Source organism: Drosophila arizonae, chromosome 3 (genome assembly GCF_054131065.1).
Source record: "Drosophila arizonae isolate 15081-1271.41 chromosome 3, UAZ_ARI_1.0, whole genome shotgun sequence".
Classification (NCBI taxonomy): Eukaryota; Metazoa; Arthropoda; class Insecta; order Diptera; family Drosophilidae; genus Drosophila; species Drosophila arizonae.
In genome coordinates, this window is record NC_142923.1 from 17,431,860 (window position 1) to 17,449,919 (window position 18,060).

Sequence of the window (18,060 nt, forward strand, 5' to 3'; positions counted from 1 at the left end):
TATCTTTATCTTTACCTTCTTTTATTTTGTATTTGTTAGTTTTTTGCCTTTTAGTTGGCTGTCAGCATTTTAAAAATAAACATTGTGTGTTGCTTGTGTGTGTGTGTATATGTGTGGCAATGCCAACTTTTGGCACATTAGTTAATGAGGCTGCTCGATGTCAAAACTTTTAACAGAACTAGCAAAAAAAGGCGATTATTTTTATTTGATTTTTATTTTTTAACACAGATTCAAGCAAGGCTAATTAACTTTTGCGATATACCCCAGAAAACTCTATGCATGTCAAACTTATTACTGTATTAAGTCAAACTTTACTGGCTGCATCTAAAACTAGAATCAGAATTCTGTTCATTATAAAATTTTAAATTTAAGTAAATATTTTTATCTTTAGAATTACAATTTAATAGCTTAACTGTTATTTTCGAGCTATATATTAGATGTATTATTATTGTGTACTATGTATCAAGATCAATTATAAAAATTTATATTTATTTCTAAAGAATAACAAAAATTATAAAGCCAAATAAAAAGAACATTAGAAGTGAATCATTTTTAAATTCTTAAAAGTAATAAATATAAATGATGATCCAATAATTTTTATATGCATGAATATTTAACTTTGCTAAAAGATGCTTAAGATATTGTGACAATTTTTTTTATAGCTTTAAGCTTTTCAAATATTTATAACAAGTTTTAATTGCGTTGATTTATTATTACCAGTTTTTTTTTTTTTTTTTTTTTGAAGCTTACAAAATTAATTTAATGTATTAAATTTGATAAAAAAGCTTCATTTATTATACTTTAATTATAAATATAGAATTGCACATACATACATATATACATAAATATATATAAGCTCATATAAGAAATTTCGTAGCTTCTATCAGATGCTCAAATTTTTAATTCTCTCATATAATAAACTTCAGCTAGCAAATTGATGCGCTGCAAAGCAGCCAAATGAATTATACCTAAAACAACGTGAAATAATCAATATCAATAATCATTTAGTCATGCAATGGCTCTACAAATATACAAAAAAAAAAAAACCGCTGAAATACACCAACAATATTTATGGATGTGCATAGAGATTCTGAAAACCGGTTAAAGAGTCGATCGCAGCAATATGTCTAAGATAGCTGCTCGGCATGGCAAGGCTACAGCGCCCAATTAACTGGCCTCAGCAATAATAAAAATAAAAACCAACTGCAAAGTAAACTTAGATTAGAAACTAGAAATAATAATAATAAACAAATAAAACAAAAAAGTAAAAAAAAAAAAAAAAAAAAAAAAATATCAATCACTTTCACTATCTGCTGTAGTTTGTCATAGACACCCAGCTGACAGAGACGCCAACCGCGACGGCGACAGCGACGGCGACTTTGGCTGCCACAGCGGGTTTCGGTTTCGGCCTAGTCTTCATGCTTTTGGCAATTGCAGCGCTGCCAACAATTTTTTATTAACGCTTTTCACCCATTTAAGTTGTAGAGTTGGATAAAAAAAAAAAAAGAAACGAAACAAAAAATAGACAACACGTACCAAAAAGTTTTACTTGACTCGTGTTTGAAACTCGTTTTCAAATGCAAAAGACGCAGTGCATACCCTATTGACTGAGAAGCTCTCTGTTTTCTAATTAATTATGTTATATATATTTTTCAGTTATTTTATTAAAAAGTCGATAAGATTTTTTCTCTCTATATCATTATACCCATATTTCTTAATATATGGAATTTATCAGCGACAAAAGATGGTTAAACGTACTTTACATTTATTTTGAAGAGATTTTATTCAGCAATTAAAATGAAAATATACACTTTAGCGGAAAGAATATTTAAATAATATAATATAATTATACATCACATAGCTGACTTCAAGCAATGACTCGAGGATTATCACATTATTTCTTATTATTTTTCAAGATAAAAAATCATTTAACATCTCCCGGCTTGGAGACCTTATCAATAATATATATATATATATATAAATGCATGTATACATTTACATATCGTAAAAGAGTGTTGAGTTTTCGACAAAGAGTAATGTTTTAATACATTTTCATAGGCATACATTTTCATTGTATGGCAGCCACCCGCGCTTTGTCGTTCTCTCTTTTTCTCGGTCTCTCTCTCTCTTTTCAATGACGGCGTAGTTCGGCCAGTTGAACGTTCAGTGAACTCTATACCGATCTCTTTAGGCTCTGTCAAAACTGTCACGCATTGAGCGACAGAGAGAAGGCGAGAGAGAGTGAGGGCGAGTCAAGAGTTCAGAGCATAAAGCTAAATGTCAGTAATGTCACAGAATGAGGTCTATTGTGCAATAAGCTAGTTAGAACGGGTTTTTTGTACCCATTAACTAGAGACAAACAGGGTATATGTGTTATATGGAAATGGATATAATAGACTTAAAGAGGTGTGACTGTTATCATAAAGTCTATCACCTGAGCTGTATTCATCTAATATTTTTTTCGTCTGCCGATTTGTTTGTCGTTATATAAATGTGTCGATCTTATTAACTTCTTGAATAAGAATTAATCATTATGTTTATTTTAATGTTAATGCCTTAACATCAATAAAAATTGATATAGCTTTTAAGTTTGCAAACATAAACTGAACATCACACACCGATTCATGTTCATGTTGAGCTTTTGGATCTTTAGATAAGTTCAGACTTTCGATCATAAATTAACCTAAAAAAACTTAAGCTTTGGTATATTATGCTTATTCACTAAAAATATCCATTTAGATTGATAGTGATATTGGAATGATTGAAATAGGGTATCTTATAGTCAAACACCCATGCATTTTTTTTTTTTTGTCAAAACAAAAACTGAAAAGTTTGTTTGAGTGGGATCTGCAGCATAATGCGACAACCACTTCTTTTCTTATTGTTATCTCTCTGTCTTTCTGTTTAACGGCCTGTCCGTCTGTCTCTCTATTTCATCTGTCTAGTTGGCCTGTTTGAAAACGCAGCTTACAAAAGTTTTTATTTTTGGCCCTCATTTAATGGCCACTTTGCTTATTATAAGCCAACTAAATGAGAGACTTAAGCCAAAAACTCTTTGCGGTTGCGGTTTTTCGGGCTATTTCAACTACAGCTGCAGCTAAAGCTAACGCTAAACCAACAGCAAAAGCTGCAGCTACTTTTGGCCCCAAAAACTGTGGGCGCTTTTAATTTTCACAACATTTTATCAACTGGCTGCCAAATGCGACTCAAAAAGCCACAAAAAACGATTTTTTATATATGAGAATCTGAATAAAATAAATATATAAAAACCCAAACTTTTAATGTGGGAATAATATGTATATAATGGGTTATAAAAACATTCTGCGAAATACCCTATAAATCAGCATAATATTTTTTCTAGACATAAAAGAGAATAAAATTATATATAAAAAAGAAAAATTTATTAATTTTGTTGATAATTTTAAATGGAGTTTTAAAACAAATATATATATACATATAGAAAGTTACAGCCGGTATAAAAACTAATATACTCTCTTGAAAATATGTTTTATTATAAATATATGAATATATCAATATATATTACATTAAGCAAAATTATAAATAGATTAACCTTTATAAGCACTTAAATAATTCTATTTTATTGATCAATCTTTGACTAGGCCTGCTTAATCAAACTAGTTAACGTAAGCCCAACAACCACGGCAACTAAAACCGAAATCAAATAAAATACAAAGCCCTTGTAATGTATAAAAATAAAATGCCGATTAAGCACATTTATTTAAAAGGCGAGCGTGCAATGCGGCGTATACGCAATTAATGATTAGAGAACCTCCAAGTTTTCGTGCTGGGCACACCCAAAGAGAGGTAGAAAGAGACAGAGAGAGAGGGGCGGAGGCAACAGAGACGGGAACAGTGCCAACCTTCAATTAGAAACCAAGTCAGCCAAGTTAGCGGCCGCTTAGTGAGTCACCCAAAAACCACACGCCCCAATTCGGGGCGGCAATCGAAGGCAAGAGACGGGCGGTAGCGGGGCTGTCTCCCTCCGCAACATAAATCTAAGCCAACGCTTCCGGAATTTTGATGCATTTCACTGGACAACGAACGGGTACTCCAAGCCGTTCAGCTACACTGCGTTAATAGAGTGTGAAAAATGTGTGAATGCAACAAAGCAAAGAGAAGAATGAAAATAACGCAAAAGAAAAGGTTCGAAATAATAAATGAATCCGGCAATACCCATAATGATGTGATAACGCAGCAAAGCAATTCAAAACTATTTTGAAATGTGGCAATATGTGGCATTAATGATTTAATAAACAAACAAATACGGATGGCAATTAAGATAAGGAATACCCCAAATTTAAATTATAAGCATATAGAAATCCAGGTACTTTATCAATATATGACGCACGCGTTGATAATAAAACATAAAAAAAAGAAACTGTATAAAAAATCAGTCCCGCTTGACAACTATATGTATATAAGAATTGCCCCTAATAAAATCTCTCTACATATTTCTCTTTCACTAGAAGTCCCCAACCATAGAGAGAGCATAACAAGAAAGCTGAGTACATGACGCGAATAGCGAGTGCCAAAGAGAAATGCCTGTGCAGCGAAATGAGGAAGGAAGAGAAAAAACAAAAGACTTGAAGCACAGCTAATTTAGTTAGAAGAATTTGCAATAGCTTCCGGCTAGACTTGGCCATATACCAAGCGAATCATTTCGTATGCTAATTGCTTTTTGCAAATTGCCGGGTGAAATGTTTAACTGTTTGAGCGAGATGTCAAGGCAGTCGGAGACACGCCCCCAGGAGCCTAGGCAAATAAAATAGAATAACTAAACGCAACAGACATTTTTAAATCAGTAATGGGCAGATATATACGATATATAGATATATATTTGTAGTGATATATAGAAATATATGACAGGAAGAATATATTATAAGTAGAAATATCGGCTTATATTGTTGAAGATATATCACAATCAATAATTAAAGATTTTCAGTAATTAATGATATAGCATATGTTTGAAGAGGTTTTCTTATGGAACATTTTTGTATTTGAGCTAATGACAAAAAACTTGGCTAGAGGTATCTTGGAACAATTTTTTGTATATAATATATATATTTTATTTTTATTTATTTTAGTTAAGTAATAATATTTCTTAAATAATATATATCAAATACTTTTAGAACACAAACATCATATGACATTCAACTTCTGTTGGAGTATCAAATTCTATTCTTTCTATTCATCCATTTCAATCAATTTGCATTGAATCTAAAGCCCAACTCCAAGTGTCAGCACATCTTGCATAAATTTAATACCTTTTACGAATACAATAATAATGCGTCCGTTGAGTGGCACTAAATGTCTTGTAACTGAAACCACAATATACAATATACGACATATATATCTCTATATACATATGTATATTTATATATATATATATATAAAGCAATAGAATTGTCGAAAATAGAAAGCACATCAATCAAATAGGTTTTGGGTTTCTGTTTACATTCTCCTCATCGCTTTGTTTGCAGTGAATCCCTTAACATACAAATACCCACACAGACACAAACAGACAGACACACACACACACACACATTATTATACTACATTATTATATTGATTTTGTGCAAAGTTTTTGTTTGCCTTCGATTTTAAATAAAAAATTATGTAAACCACACTTTGTTTGCAGTCAAATCGAAAACTAGTAGCGATAAATTTGCTTGAGATTATTTAGTCAAAGGATTTGCCTTACACATCATTAATAGTTAACGGCTATTAGCATGCAGTTGCTCATTAACTGCAATAATGCAACAATATTATTAGTTCTGTAAATTTATTAAAAAAAAATTATAAAAATAAATATAATCAAAAATCATTCATTTCAAATTAATTTTTATCACAATTTCCTTTTTCAGCTCAGGAAATGTCTCAAAGCTACGATACTTGAATGCCCATTCCAAATTTCCTCATAGCAATAATAATTATTATTGATTGATTACATAACCACATTGAACATTATATAGTAATTAGGAATGGTTTTTTCCTATTCAAATACCTATTAGAACATTATTTTGACCTATCAGAAGATAAAATGTAAACCAGGTGGCATAAATATACTGCTTAGATAAGATTGATTGAAATGCATAAATTATTCAATGACTTTCTTATCGTAGCATTGATAATACGACTACAAAATTAAAAAAAAAAAAAAATCCGACCAATTACCAATTGACTTATATATGAATATCGATCAGGGTTTTTCTATTAAATAACAATATGGAAAATCCATGAAGCCATCTTTCACGTGCTTTCTTGAATTCACTCAAGGTACAATATATCATGTACAAAACATTATTTTCAATTTTAAAAAATGAATTTGTACATCAGTATGTTTGTAAATTTTTACATTAAAAAAAATAAATAAATAAGATAAACTTGAAGAGTTTCTACTTTATAATTTTAGTATGTACCTCAACAAGAGCTAAACAACAAAATCAAACCACATTCAAATGGAGATAAAGTAGATAACGTTGATGTGTGGGGGACACAAACAGCAATAACAACTCGCACACGAATTAGTTGAATGGGTGAGCGAGATGGCACACAGAGAAACCGCAAATAGCAACAACAGCAACAGCACCAACAACGACAGCAAAAGCTTCAAAGACGCGTGTCAAAGAGGGATTCGCGCAATTTGCGCATGCGGCGTCGCCTTTCACTTTCTTTGTACGCGATCGGACTTAAACCGCTCTCTGCACTGCATTCTCTCGTTCTCCCTCTCTGTGCTTATGTATTTATGAAACATTAAGCTAATACTTTTGGTAAATACGAAAAAGTGTGACCAAATGCGCTAAGAGGAATGTACCAGAAACGCTACTAAAGCTATTAAATTTACAATTCAAATCACTTCGATAATGTCCAGAATATAATTTGAATAATAATCGAATATCTATGTATAAGCAACTAAACATGATTTAAGGTGAAATATTATTTCAACTAATTTGTATAGAGGCTTTGCCCAGTTTTCAATGTGTCTTAAGTTCTTTCCAAAACTCACCTTTCATCCTTCAACAGCTCTTCGGCTTGAGCAAGACGCAGTCGCACCGTCTTCATGCTCTGTATGGGAAAGAGGCGGCAGAAGGGCGTCAAGAAGGCGGGACGCCAACAGAAACGTGGATATTCCCGACACACTTCCCACAATCGCTGATTATGTTCAAATAAATAAGTGTGCGTTTTGCCATATTCCAAATAGTCGGACATATCGGCGTAATCACAATTGAGCAAATTCTTAAGATTTTGTACAGCGAACTGTTGTTCCTCAGGCTCGCGCACTTGCTTAATGCCAAAATCTAACAGTGGCTCGTAGTGATAGTAATTGCCTGGCATTGCATTTAAAATGTCACCCAGGAACGTGGAGCCCGAACGCCAGGTGGTGACCACAATGCTCCGCACTGGTGTGCCCCCCGTTTCGGGTGTCATATCATTTAGCTTTTCGGCACCGCCGCGCGGATACTCGAAGTTTTCCATTTCCTGGAGAATGCGCGCACGCTGCCCAGCCAGGACATCCACTATGGTCGCTGTCATATTGTAAATTGTGGCGGCCGTTTGTGATGGCTGCTGCTGCCGCTCATAGTAGCTGCTGCGTGGAAGCTGATTGGAAGCGAGAGCGGCGCTGTTGCTTCCACCTACACTTCCAGCGCTGCTGCTGCTGCCGAAGGGAGACATGGAGGGACGGCGCTGCGTGGTGGCAATCAGCAGCAGTATGCACAAACTGCTAATGCCGCAGATGCCAATGAGATTTGCGCGACGGGACATGCGGCTGCGTCGACGTTTCGAATTTAAGCTGATGCGCTGCTTAGTGCGTGTCCTGACAGTGGGCGGGGCTAAGGCGGGGGCGTTAGCGTTAGCGTTGGAGTCGTTAGCGGCAGTTTCGACTGTAATGCCGGTCAATAGCGCGCAGGACTCCAAGTCTAGATCGCTTGTGCTCATTTGATATTACTTAAATTAATTAGACACTTTAGCACTTAGCTTAACGGTTTCAACTTTACACCTATTCACTTTTGTTTACATATTCACATAAACAAATCGTACACACACACATACATTTACGCGCACGCCTACACGACCGCAGAGTAGCAGAGTAATACTAATTAACATTTTCCAAGTGCGCAAGACATTGTTATTTGTTAGTAATTTCGTACGCGTTTTATTTTTTATTATTTTGACCAAACTGTCCCGTCGAAATCCAATGCGACGTTTGACGAGCTTTCCGAGAGCAGCGAAAACGGAATGAACAGCTGTGCTGTCCGAGTGCGGACGTAAGGCGTTTTGTACTAAAATACACCGAATATGGTCCAATTGAAAAATACTAAAAATACTGCAAATGCTGCTCTAAGTCAGCTATCGATTGCAGTCGATATATTATAGATAAGGTGTGCGATATAAGCAAAAGATATACGAAAAAGTACCGCAACGTTTTTCGTTATGTTTATTTTTTTAGAAACTGAAGTTAAGTTTTGCAATGAAAAAAGTTGCAAAATCGTTGCTATAAAATACTGCAAATGATTTTTTTTTTATCATTTCTCCATATTGATAATAGTGTTCAATGCAGTTAATAATTAGTTATTTCACTTGAAAGTCGCTTCAAGTACTCTAAACTTTACTTCAAAAACAATGGCAAGTTCTTCAACGGTACAAAGATATTCGTCATGTTTTCAACAAACTCTGTTATGGGTTTATAGCCCCAAAGGGCCATAGCCTCACTGCAGACATCTTGGATATTCACAATCTTATTGAAGGTCAATATTTGTTTCCAAGAATATGGCAATTCGAAATTATATTTTATGTAAGCTTGAGTAATAGTAAAATTTGGCTTCAAATCCACAAGGCTTTTTGTTGGCAGGCCATAAAACCTATATAAGTCTATTACACCGTCCAGCGGATGTTGCACTAGTTCCTCATAGCGAACAATGCTAAAACATAATTAAAAAAAAAAAAAATCAAAACGTATTATAAAGCTAACAAATCTGAACTTGGTGAATTTACCCAAAACGATGCGGATATTCTCTCAATAAATACTCAGCGACCTGATAATCCTCCACCATATTTTTGCAGAGATCCTCAGGCTGACTGCAGGAGTGACTAGAGCACCAAATACCGTCACGTGAACTCATAGTGGCACGAGGATCTCGTACTATCAATATCATACGTACATTGAGGCTGAATAGTAAAATATATACATACATACATATATGATTATGTATGAAATATCTATTATTGATATACACATCTATTAGATACTCACTCCTCAAACTCCAGCAAAGATTTCAGATATAACAGACCCAAGTTATATACAGACATATTGATGAATGGAAATATTTTGCAAATTCGTGACAACGTTTCCGGCTTGGAACAGACCTCCATGGTGTAGGTGAGGCACGTCTTATACTGCACCCCATACAATTTCCGAAATGTCGACGATTTCATGCCATACTTGATCATCTCCAGCGAACGGTTATAGTCACAATTCAGCAAGGAGTGCAACTCGTTTACCGCGGCCATAGCCTGCGGCCTCTCCTTGATGCGCTCCTTGTATGCTATCAGAGGCGAGAAGTGATGGTAAGCCCCCGGAAGACGAGACAATTCCTCCAATAAACCTATTACGCCCGAGCCATGAAATGTGACCAGAATCGAACGCAGCGGCTGCCCACCAGACTCCAGAGTGATGTTCGTGAAATTTGTATACTCCGTCGCATCCTGTGTCTGCTCGGCGAGTATATTGCGCGACATTGTCACCGGATCGGGCAACAGCAGAGGCAATATAAAGAATACAAACAGCGTATACGTCAAATATATGGCAATGCAGATGCCGGTGAATTTGGTACTGCGCTGTACCATCTTGATGCTCAATTGATCTCAAAATAAAGAAAAGAGAAATGAAAAAAAGATGTTTAGACGCTTACATAAATTTATTTGATATATTTTTCTACTTTTCTCCAAATACTGTATCAATTTTGTTGGAATGTGCTCAAAAAGAAAAACGATGATTTCATGCGACATATGTAACTACCGTATAGGCTACTATATTTGGTAAATGAATATCCAATTTCTCTCACAATTAAAACAAAACTCTACAGGCAGCAGCTGAGCTGTATATGTCGAACGGCCTCAATTTGTAATAAGTCTATCAGATTCTCTTTAGGTTTTCTTTATACTTTATGTATACATGTGTATCTTAAATTTGCTTAAAATATAGATTTCATTTATCAAAACTTATTGAAAAATAAAGAAACATTTCTTAATTAAGATTTCCATAACAAAATTGGAACATATTGGAACATATCTCATGTCTAATTTTCTCCAATATATCATTCCTCTAATATCAATGCAAATCAATATCAAATTTATCTAGCATACGCTTTCTTATTTACATAAACTATTAAAAAAAACACACAATTATTTTTCATTTCAGCTTTACAGCATAATTTATTTATAATTTACCAAATTATATAGACATAATTAATATATTTATTGATATTTGCAATATATATATAATATATTTTTATTTTAATATAATTTATAAAATAAAAATATTACTTTAGTTTAAAATACGTAAATACTTTTATATTAATTACTTCTTAAATATTAGATATACATATATTAAATAATTCGACAAATCGATTTCAATATTTTCCAATTGCGAGCTTTTGCGTTTGACAATAGAAACAAGGACTAGAAAATGGCCAAAAGATTGCAACGATTTTTTCGTAAAGAGGCACAAATTTACGTATTTGAAGATTTAGAGTTTCGATTTTTGTTAAATAAATAAAATAAAGCAAAAGCCCGCAATTCTAGGAGATATAACATATCAAAATTGTTTATATAATTTGCATGTTCTTTTCTGGCACTACATATATGTATGTATATCGTATATATCAATAAAAATTGTAACCTGTATTTTATATATCTATAAATATAGTTGCACATATATAAGAGGGAAATTTTAAATATTTCTGGACAAAATTATATATTTTGTATTTTGCTAGTCTTCTATAACATCGAATATTCATATATATGCATGTATATGTATTGGTATATCTTCTATATTTGAGGGGAATTTAGTTAGTGGGGATTAGATCATTTTTGGAGTATATTAAATGGAATATATATTTAGCTAAATGCTGCTGAAGCCCAATATTTGATTGTAGCTATCGATTCCAATAATTTTAGCTGGTTTCGTATAGTCGACGTTTTATTTTCGTTACATATTGGTATACATTCCGTATTCCTAAGACCTTTCCACCCAAGATCCCAACTCTACCACTGAGAAGATAAAGATGAATCTATCATTTATTCATTCTATACATCTACATATATAATATTGATATAAGCAAATCATTTAGGATAATTTAAAACTCTCTACAAGAATAATAATATATTATAGAATAATTCTATATATTCTTCTCCTGTATATATGCAACTATATTAAATATATGATTATAAATATATCTGCTAAGTCATTTGAGGGGTATTATTTAATCAGTGCAGTGTTAACTTGTGTAATAAAAGCACAAGGCAATTGGGTATTAGGAGATCTTGACATGGCCATATAAATTTTATGGGATTTATAGATTAAATGGAATATGTATTCAGCGAAATGTCTCTGAAGCTCAAGATTCGAATGTGTATATCTGTATATGTATATATATAATACGTTCTGTTGACTTGTTCCCTAGGCTTAAATAGAACAGCTCAGTTAATATACTAATCTGCTATATAAAAACTCTTTCAGAATACTAACTCTATGAACGATAAACATTTAGTTAATCTATTGATTGACAAAACAAAGAGTTTGACAGTACCCAAATCATAAATTGGTTAATAACTCACTAGAACTGGCATAAAATATAGATATGTGCAAAAATTTGCTTGGCTGTCAGGAAAGGGGTATTCAAATAAAATAAGTTTGTTCATGAGAACCAATAATTAAATATACATAAACAAACAAGGAACACTCTAAAAACAAATAGTGGACAGCAAGTCATAGCCTAAGATCAATGTTGAAAGACTTAAAGTAATGGTTAATGTAAAATATTATATATATGCTTAATATATATAATATATGTATATATAAAAAATTAAGTATCAATCGCTATTTCCCTCAGTTTCATCGTCCAGCAGCAAACTTGTCGAGCCATAGCTACGGAGTCTGCAAAAAGAAAATTTGCGATTAACCATATATCATACAACATTATATATATAATAAGTTTTATAAAGAAAATAAAAATAACCAAAAACCAAAAGTTAGTTGCATGCTGGAGTTTTGCGTCTCACCTCATCGTCGGATACCTTGAGACCATCTAAATTAATACTATTGCGCGCATAGCCCGCATGGGTTTGCTCCTTATCCTGCGACTCATACTGCTGTCTATTCGCATCGACATCCTTTTGGGATGTGTTTGTCATGCATTTCAGAGGCAAAGCCAGATTGGCTCGATTGCCTCCGTTGCTGCTGCTCGTGTTGCTATTATAGCGAGCAGATGAGCTGCGCTGACGCTGCTGCTGCTGCTGTTGTTGTTGCAAATGCTGCTGATGCAGCTGATGCTGCTGCTGTTGTTGCTGTCCATGTGGATTATCAAACTTTTGCTTGGCACGCTCAAATTCCAAATTGCGTGACTTCGACTCGAAAATGTTATCCTCGAAATGCGATGTCTTCGCATCGTAATAACCAGTTGCTGCAGCTGCAGCAGCTGCTGCCGCCGCATTGCTTTGCTGTTGCTGCAGGAGCGTGCGCTCTGTATGGCTGGAACGCTTTGCGGCAGCCGCATGATGCACTGCCGCCGAATCGCAGCCATTGTGCGAGCTGCGCAAACCCGCCTGGCCATCATCGAAGATCTGGCGCAGATCATTGATGTTCGGCAAACACTCGCTGGGCAGCTCAACGGCAATTTTGTTGCGCAGCTGAACGCCGCCAATGCCACGCAACTGTGGACTTGGTGCGCGTCTTCAGATTTGTTTTTGTTTCATTTTGTTTTTTTGGGTTTGTTAAGTTTTAGTTTTTATAGCCAGCACCATGAAACATGTTAGTTGGGGTAATTAGTTAGAGTTGGATTTGGATTGAAATAGTAGTTCATAATAATAGATTCCCTATTCACCTGTTTTGCAAATGCTGTATTTGCACCTGCAGCCCCTCTGTCTGACCCACCAGCTCGTCATTGCTGCGCTGCAGGCGTCGCACCTGATTTACGGCCGAGTCCAGCTCGTCCTCAGCGCCGGCCAGCTCACGTTTCAGCTCCTCCACACGCTGACGCAAGCGTTTTACCTAAAGACGAACAATAAAATATTTAATCAAGGGCAACTTTATACAGTGATATTTTAATGTATGTAAGCGAAGAAGAACTACAGAAGATCAAATGAGTTGCCCATATGTGTGCATCAGTACTCCTTTCGTATTTATATTTGAGTAATACGAAGCTGCAGAGAGTGTTCTTATTGAGTTTTGCATTGGACTCAATATTTGAGCGCGACTTGGTCTTTGAGTGAAAGTAGCCCTATATAAAGGGTAGAAATTGTAGGATTTCTTCAGTCACCCAGGGTCAGTAGTGCAGTACAGAACAGTGGAGTGAGCTGTGTGATCGTTCAACTAAGCATGAAAGACTTCAAGGCGGAAACAGAAGAAATACAAACCCTAAATTAAATAAAACAAAAAAACACTGAAAATCAATAATAACAATTAACTCAATAAGCTATTAATCGGCAAACTCTTCATTTCATTGATTATCAGCACTCTTAAATCAATTTCTTCAGATAAGGCGAATGCGATTAGAACCCCCACGGAGAAACTATGCGAACAACTATATATGTAGATGTGAGAGCGAGAGCGAGAGCGAGAGGGCAGAGCGATAGCAACCGTCAATGGAAAGCTTTTATGCAGCACAAAGCTTTTCTGCTCAGTCTCTCGTCACGAGTCAAGCACGACAGTTGAGCGAGTGGGAGAGCTGGAGCAGCTGACTGACAGAATTTCATAATAAAGCTAAAAACGCAAAGAAAATAACAAATAAGAAGAATGATTGCGCAAAGTATAATCACTAAACTACGTCCATGCGTTGTGACGCGCCGCCTGGCCAGCAGTAAAGCGAGTGCAGCAAAATTCAATTGGCAAGATCCATTGAACTTGGAAAGTCAGCTAACGGAGGAGGAGGTGTCCATTCGGGATGCCTTCCGCAGCTATTGCCAAGCGGAGCTTTTGCCGCGCGTTAAGCTGGCCAATCGATTGGAACAATTCGATAAGAAGATCATGGAAGAGATTGGCAGTCTGGGCGTATTGGGCTGCACCCTGCAGGGCTATGGCTGCGCCGGCGTCTCCAGTGTTGCATATGGACTACTCACACGCGAAGTGGAACGCATTGATTCCGCCTATCGTTCTGCGGTGAGCGTGCAAAGTTCTCTGGCCATGGGCGCCATATATGATTATGGTTCCGATGAGCAGAAGCAAAAATATTTGCCCGGCCTGGCGCAAGGAAAGCTGATTGGTGAGCAAAACAACATTTAGTTCACAATTCATCTCTACACGATGTTCATGTTGATCACCTGCTAAGTTATTTTTGATATTTTTAGCATTAACTTTTAAAGATTTGTTTATCAGCACTGATAAGAAGCAGATTAAAATAAGTGTTAGCAAGATAGAAAGAGAGGAGCGTCCCTAACAACAAACTGAAGCAAACAAGTTGTGCGATTGTGCTGGGAGAGGGAGTTGGTGAGGGAATTGAATGTCAGCAAATGACAGCAAACAACATAAGCACTACCGAAAGCTCTCTCTCTCTCTCTCCGTCTTTGTACTCTCATAAAATATTGAACCTGCGCTTGTATTGGAGCGTTTAGTGAGAGCGGAAAAATACCAAATGCAAGAAAAATAGCAATGTTCAAAAAAAAGAAAAAATCATCGGCATCAGCGTCATTTGAATGCTCTACAAAATGATAAATGTATATAAAAATACATATACATATACATATATATTAAAGATTTTAAGAAGACAAATACTTATAAAAATCCATTCCACTGACCTTCTTCATGCATGATTTTTCAGGCGCGTTTGGTCTAACCGAACCGAATCATGGCAGCGATCCAGCTGGCATGGAAACCAATGCCAAATATGACAGCAAGACCAAGACCTATATACTCAATGGCTCAAAGACGTGGATAACCAGTGCACCCATAGCCGACGTCATCATTGTGTGGGCCAAGTGCGAGGATAGCAAATTGAGGGGCTTCATTATCGATAGGCAACTGACGAGCAAGGGTCTGGACACGCCTAAGATTGAAGGCAAATTTTCGCTGCGTGCTTCACCCACGGGCATGATATTGATGGACGATGTGCGTGTGCCAGAGGAGCTGCTGCTGCCCAACGCATTAGGCTTTAGCGGCCCATTCAACTGCCTCAACAATGCGCGCTATGGCATCGCGTGGGGTGCGTTGGGTGCAGCGGAAACATGTGTGGAAATTGCCCGTCAATATACATTGGATCGCAAGCAATTCGGACGACCCTTGGCCGCCAATCAGCTGATCCAAAAAAAGCTGGCCGATGCGACGACAGAGATAGCACTTGGCCTGCAAGCCTGCCTGCATGTGGGCCGGCTCAAGGACAAAAAACTTCACACCCCTGAGATGATATCGCTGCTGAAGCGCAATAATGCGGGGAAAGCATTGGAGATCGCACGCCAGATGCGAGATATGTTGGGCGGAAATGGCATCAGCGACGAGTATCATGTGATCAGGCACGTCATGAATCTGGAGTCAGTGAATACCTATGAGGGAACACACGATATTCATGCTCTGATCCTGGGACGTGCAATCACCGGCTTAGCGGCGTTTGCCAATTAGACTTAAAGGTATTTCTGATATGTAAACGAAATCGATTCTGGCATTTATCTATGTTTTGTAGTTTATAATAAATAAAGTAAAACTGAATGCTTATTTTAAAATTGAGATCTAAGGGAATATAAGGATGACTTAGAATTCCGGGTATCAAGATGCATTTTCAGAAGATAATAAAGATCTACTTTAAACTATTAAATATTAATATAAAATACCTAAAATCAATGCAGATGAGAAAGCTGAATCGCCCAGAATCGCTCAAAAGTCCACACTCATATTTAAAACAATTTAGATTGCGAATACTCAAACTTAATTTAAATTTAACTCACCTCCGCTTCGTATTGTTCGGCACGTCTCACGGCATGACCCAGTTCCGTATTGGTCTCGGCCAGCAGCTTCTTCAACTTTGCATGCGACATTTTGACTTCACTAATTTCTTTATTACGTTCCGAGAGCTCTTGCTGCAGAGCGCGTAGCTCCACATCGTTGGCCTGCATCGGGCGGCATTTGCGATCCGAACGCTCCTGATAATCGCGCAGTTCAGCTCGCAATTTCTTATTGTCGCGCTCCAGTGCTAACTTTTCAGACTCCAAACGTTCGCGTTTGCCCCACTCCGATGCATTCTCTGCCTGCAAATGCTCAAGCTCGGTGCGCAGCTCGCTGAGACTGTAAGAGATTAGGAATTAGTATGGTATTCAGCAGACGGAGAGCAATGAAGAGAGAGTCCATACCGACGCTCCAGGTTCTCGCGAGCTGCAATTTCTTCTTGCAGCGAGTTGTTAACGATGCGCATCTCGGCACGATGTTGCTCCTGAATACATGCTGGACATTAGTACATTATATATATTAAATATTGAGTTGGTTTACCTGCAGTGTGAGTAGCTCTCGCACTGCCTCCTGCTTGGCAGAGCGTAACTCCTCCTGTCTGCCGCGCACATCCTGTAGTTCCAGCGCCAGTTTCTCTATGCTCTTGTGCAGCTCATGCTTTTCACTGTGAAATAGATATAAATAAATAAATTTTTGATAAATTACTTGTAGGTATTAGTTGAGCATACTCTCGCTCTGCTTGCAATGTCTTTTGTGCCTCATCCAATCGCAATTGCAACATGGATATCTTTTGCAGCAAGTAATCCTCATCAAAATCATCTTTGGACAATTGCTGTATTAGACGTTTTTCCTCTGCAACGGCCTCAGCTTCATCCAAATCACTCAAATGCTTGGGCATGGCGCCCTTTAATGCAAACTCTTCAATATCCAAATCTTTGACATCGTTCGGCAGTTTGGTGACCAGCCCGTCTTCGCTATTGACATTCTTTAGGCCATCGGATGAGATGTCCGGCGAACAGTTTGCATCACGTCCATTTGCTTCTGCATCCTCATTGGTGTCCGCACGATGAAACTGTCCAGCATGTTTCATCATCAGTGTGTGCACCTTTTCCATCTCCTTCTTTAGCTGAGTTATCTGCACTTCCAGATCATTTTTCTCCCGTTTTAAAGAGTGTGCCTCCTTCATCGCTGCGTCCAGTTTAAGACTCAATTGCTTAGACTCCTCGCGCGCTTTATTCCGCTCGTTGCGAACCTATTAGGTTGAAGTGTTGTGTGTGATTAAACAAGTTGCAAACATATTGATTCAACGGCTGGTGCCATGGTAACTTTACCTTACTCCATTTCTCTCGCCAGTTGGCAGTGCAATCGGACCTGCAGTGAAGTTAGGATTTAGTATGTTAATGAGTTAAATAAGTAGCAGCTGTTGCTTTGCCAAGTGGCTCCTACTCACCACCACTTCATTGTCTTTTCCATCTGTGCAGCTCTGGCGCGCGCTTCGTGCAGCTCTCGCTGGCGCTGCGACTGTTAACCACATTTATACATATTTATGATTTGCATTATTTTAAAGTCATCTTACCTCGCGTGCCTCCCATTCAGTTTCGCCATAGCCAACACCACCGACGCCCACGCAAACGCCTGCATCGTTGTTTTGCAAACGCCTACTGCCCGCTTGAATGGCAGCGGCACTCTGTGTCGTGGACGATGTCACCTGTGACATTTTCTAGCACTTTATACAATATTTTAATATGTATTATTACACAAATTCACACAATTTAAACGAATTGCATTTTGCCTTATGCACTTTTCTCAAAGTTGTATACAGAAAATAATACAAACAGCTGCTGATGTGTGACCAAATCAACATTTTAGTATTTTAGCTGATAAAAGCA

The 18,060-nt window shown here is 36.8% G+C and overlaps 4 protein-coding genes across 6 annotated transcripts in view; 1 reads left to right on the top strand and 3 right to left on the bottom strand.

Moving 5' to 3' along the window:
* Positions 1-8,284, bottom strand: part of LOC108611399 (carbohydrate sulfotransferase 4) — a 39,137-nt gene extending 30,853 nt beyond the window's left edge. Inside the window, exon 1 of one of the 2 annotated variants that reach the window (XM_089464971.1) lies at positions 7,028-8,284. In XM_089464971.1, the coding sequence (XP_089321097.1) occupies positions 7,028-7,959 (932 nt within the window). In that variant the 5' untranslated portion in view covers positions 7,960-8,284. The remainder of the gene's footprint in view (positions 1-7,027) is intronic. The other variant, XM_018004001.2, reaches the window with a different exon arrangement.
* A 304-nt stretch (positions 8,285-8,588) lies between these two features.
* Positions 8,589-10,063, bottom strand: LOC108611401 (carbohydrate sulfotransferase 3). Its single transcript, XM_018004004.2, has 3 exons — positions 9,275-10,063; positions 9,016-9,189; positions 8,589-8,942 (listed from the first exon to the last, which is right to left on the bottom strand). The coding sequence occupies exons 1-3, from the start codon at positions 9,865-9,867 to the stop codon at positions 8,630-8,632; spliced, it is 1,080 nt and encodes a 359-aa protein (XP_017859493.1). The 5' UTR covers positions 9,868-10,063; the 3' UTR covers positions 8,589-8,629.
* A 443-nt stretch (positions 10,064-10,506) lies between these two features.
* Positions 10,507-18,025, bottom strand: LOC108611397 (coiled-coil domain-containing protein 102A). 2 transcript variants are annotated; one of them, XM_018003999.2, is made up of 10 exons: positions 17,748-18,025; positions 17,622-17,692; positions 17,503-17,542; positions 16,900-17,423; positions 16,712-16,835; positions 16,576-16,655; positions 16,174-16,510; positions 13,125-13,291; positions 12,304-12,973; positions 10,507-12,178 (listed from the first exon to the last, which is right to left on the bottom strand). In XM_018003999.2, the coding sequence occupies exons 1-10, from the start codon at positions 17,886-17,888 to the stop codon at positions 12,170-12,172; spliced, it is 2,163 nt and encodes a 720-aa protein (XP_017859488.1). In that variant the 5' UTR covers positions 17,889-18,025; the 3' UTR covers positions 10,507-12,169. The 2 variants fall into 2 exon arrangements, with proteins under 2 accessions (XP_017859488.1, XP_017859489.1); XM_018004000.2 differs by lacking the exon at positions 12,304-12,973.
* On the top strand, positions 13,899-15,943 carry LOC108611400 (glutaryl-CoA dehydrogenase, mitochondrial). Its single transcript, XM_018004003.2, has 2 exons — positions 13,899-14,501; positions 15,057-15,943. The coding sequence occupies exons 1-2, from the start codon at positions 14,036-14,038 to the stop codon at positions 15,848-15,850; spliced, it is 1,260 nt and encodes a 419-aa protein (XP_017859492.1). The 5' UTR covers positions 13,899-14,035; the 3' UTR covers positions 15,851-15,943.
* Positions 18,026-18,060: the final 35 nt, after the last annotated feature.

Coding starts and splice junctions, on each gene's coding strand:
- LOC108611401 (XM_018004004.2), bottom strand. CDS start 9,867: ATGGTACAGCGCAGTACCAAATTCACCGGCATCTGCATTGCCATATAT. Junction 9,190..9,274: donor TCTTTGCTGGAGTTTGAGGA/GTGAGTATCTAA, acceptor TTTACTATTCAG/CCTCAATGTACGTATGATAT. Junction 8,943..9,015: donor GAATATCCGCATCGTTTTGG/GTAAATTCACCA, acceptor ATTATGTTTTAG/CATTGTTCGCTATGAGGAAC.
- LOC108611400 (XM_018004003.2), top strand. CDS start 14,036: ATGATTGCGCAAAGTATAATCACTAAACTACGTCCATGCGTTGTGACG. Junction 14,502..15,056: donor GGCGCAAGGAAAGCTGATTG/GTGAGCAAAACA, acceptor ATGATTTTTCAG/GCGCGTTTGGTCTAACCGAA.
- LOC108611397 (XM_018003999.2), bottom strand. CDS start 17,888: ATGTCACAGGTGACATCGTCCACGACACAGAGTGCCGCTGCCATTCAA. Junction 16,836..16,899: donor ACATTGCAAGCAGAGCGAGA/GTATGCTCAACT, acceptor TCTATTTCACAG/TGAAAAGCATGAGCTGCACA. Junction 16,656..16,711: donor GAGAGCTACTCACACTGCAG/GTAAACCAACTC, acceptor GCATGTATTCAG/GAGCAACATCGTGCCGAGAT.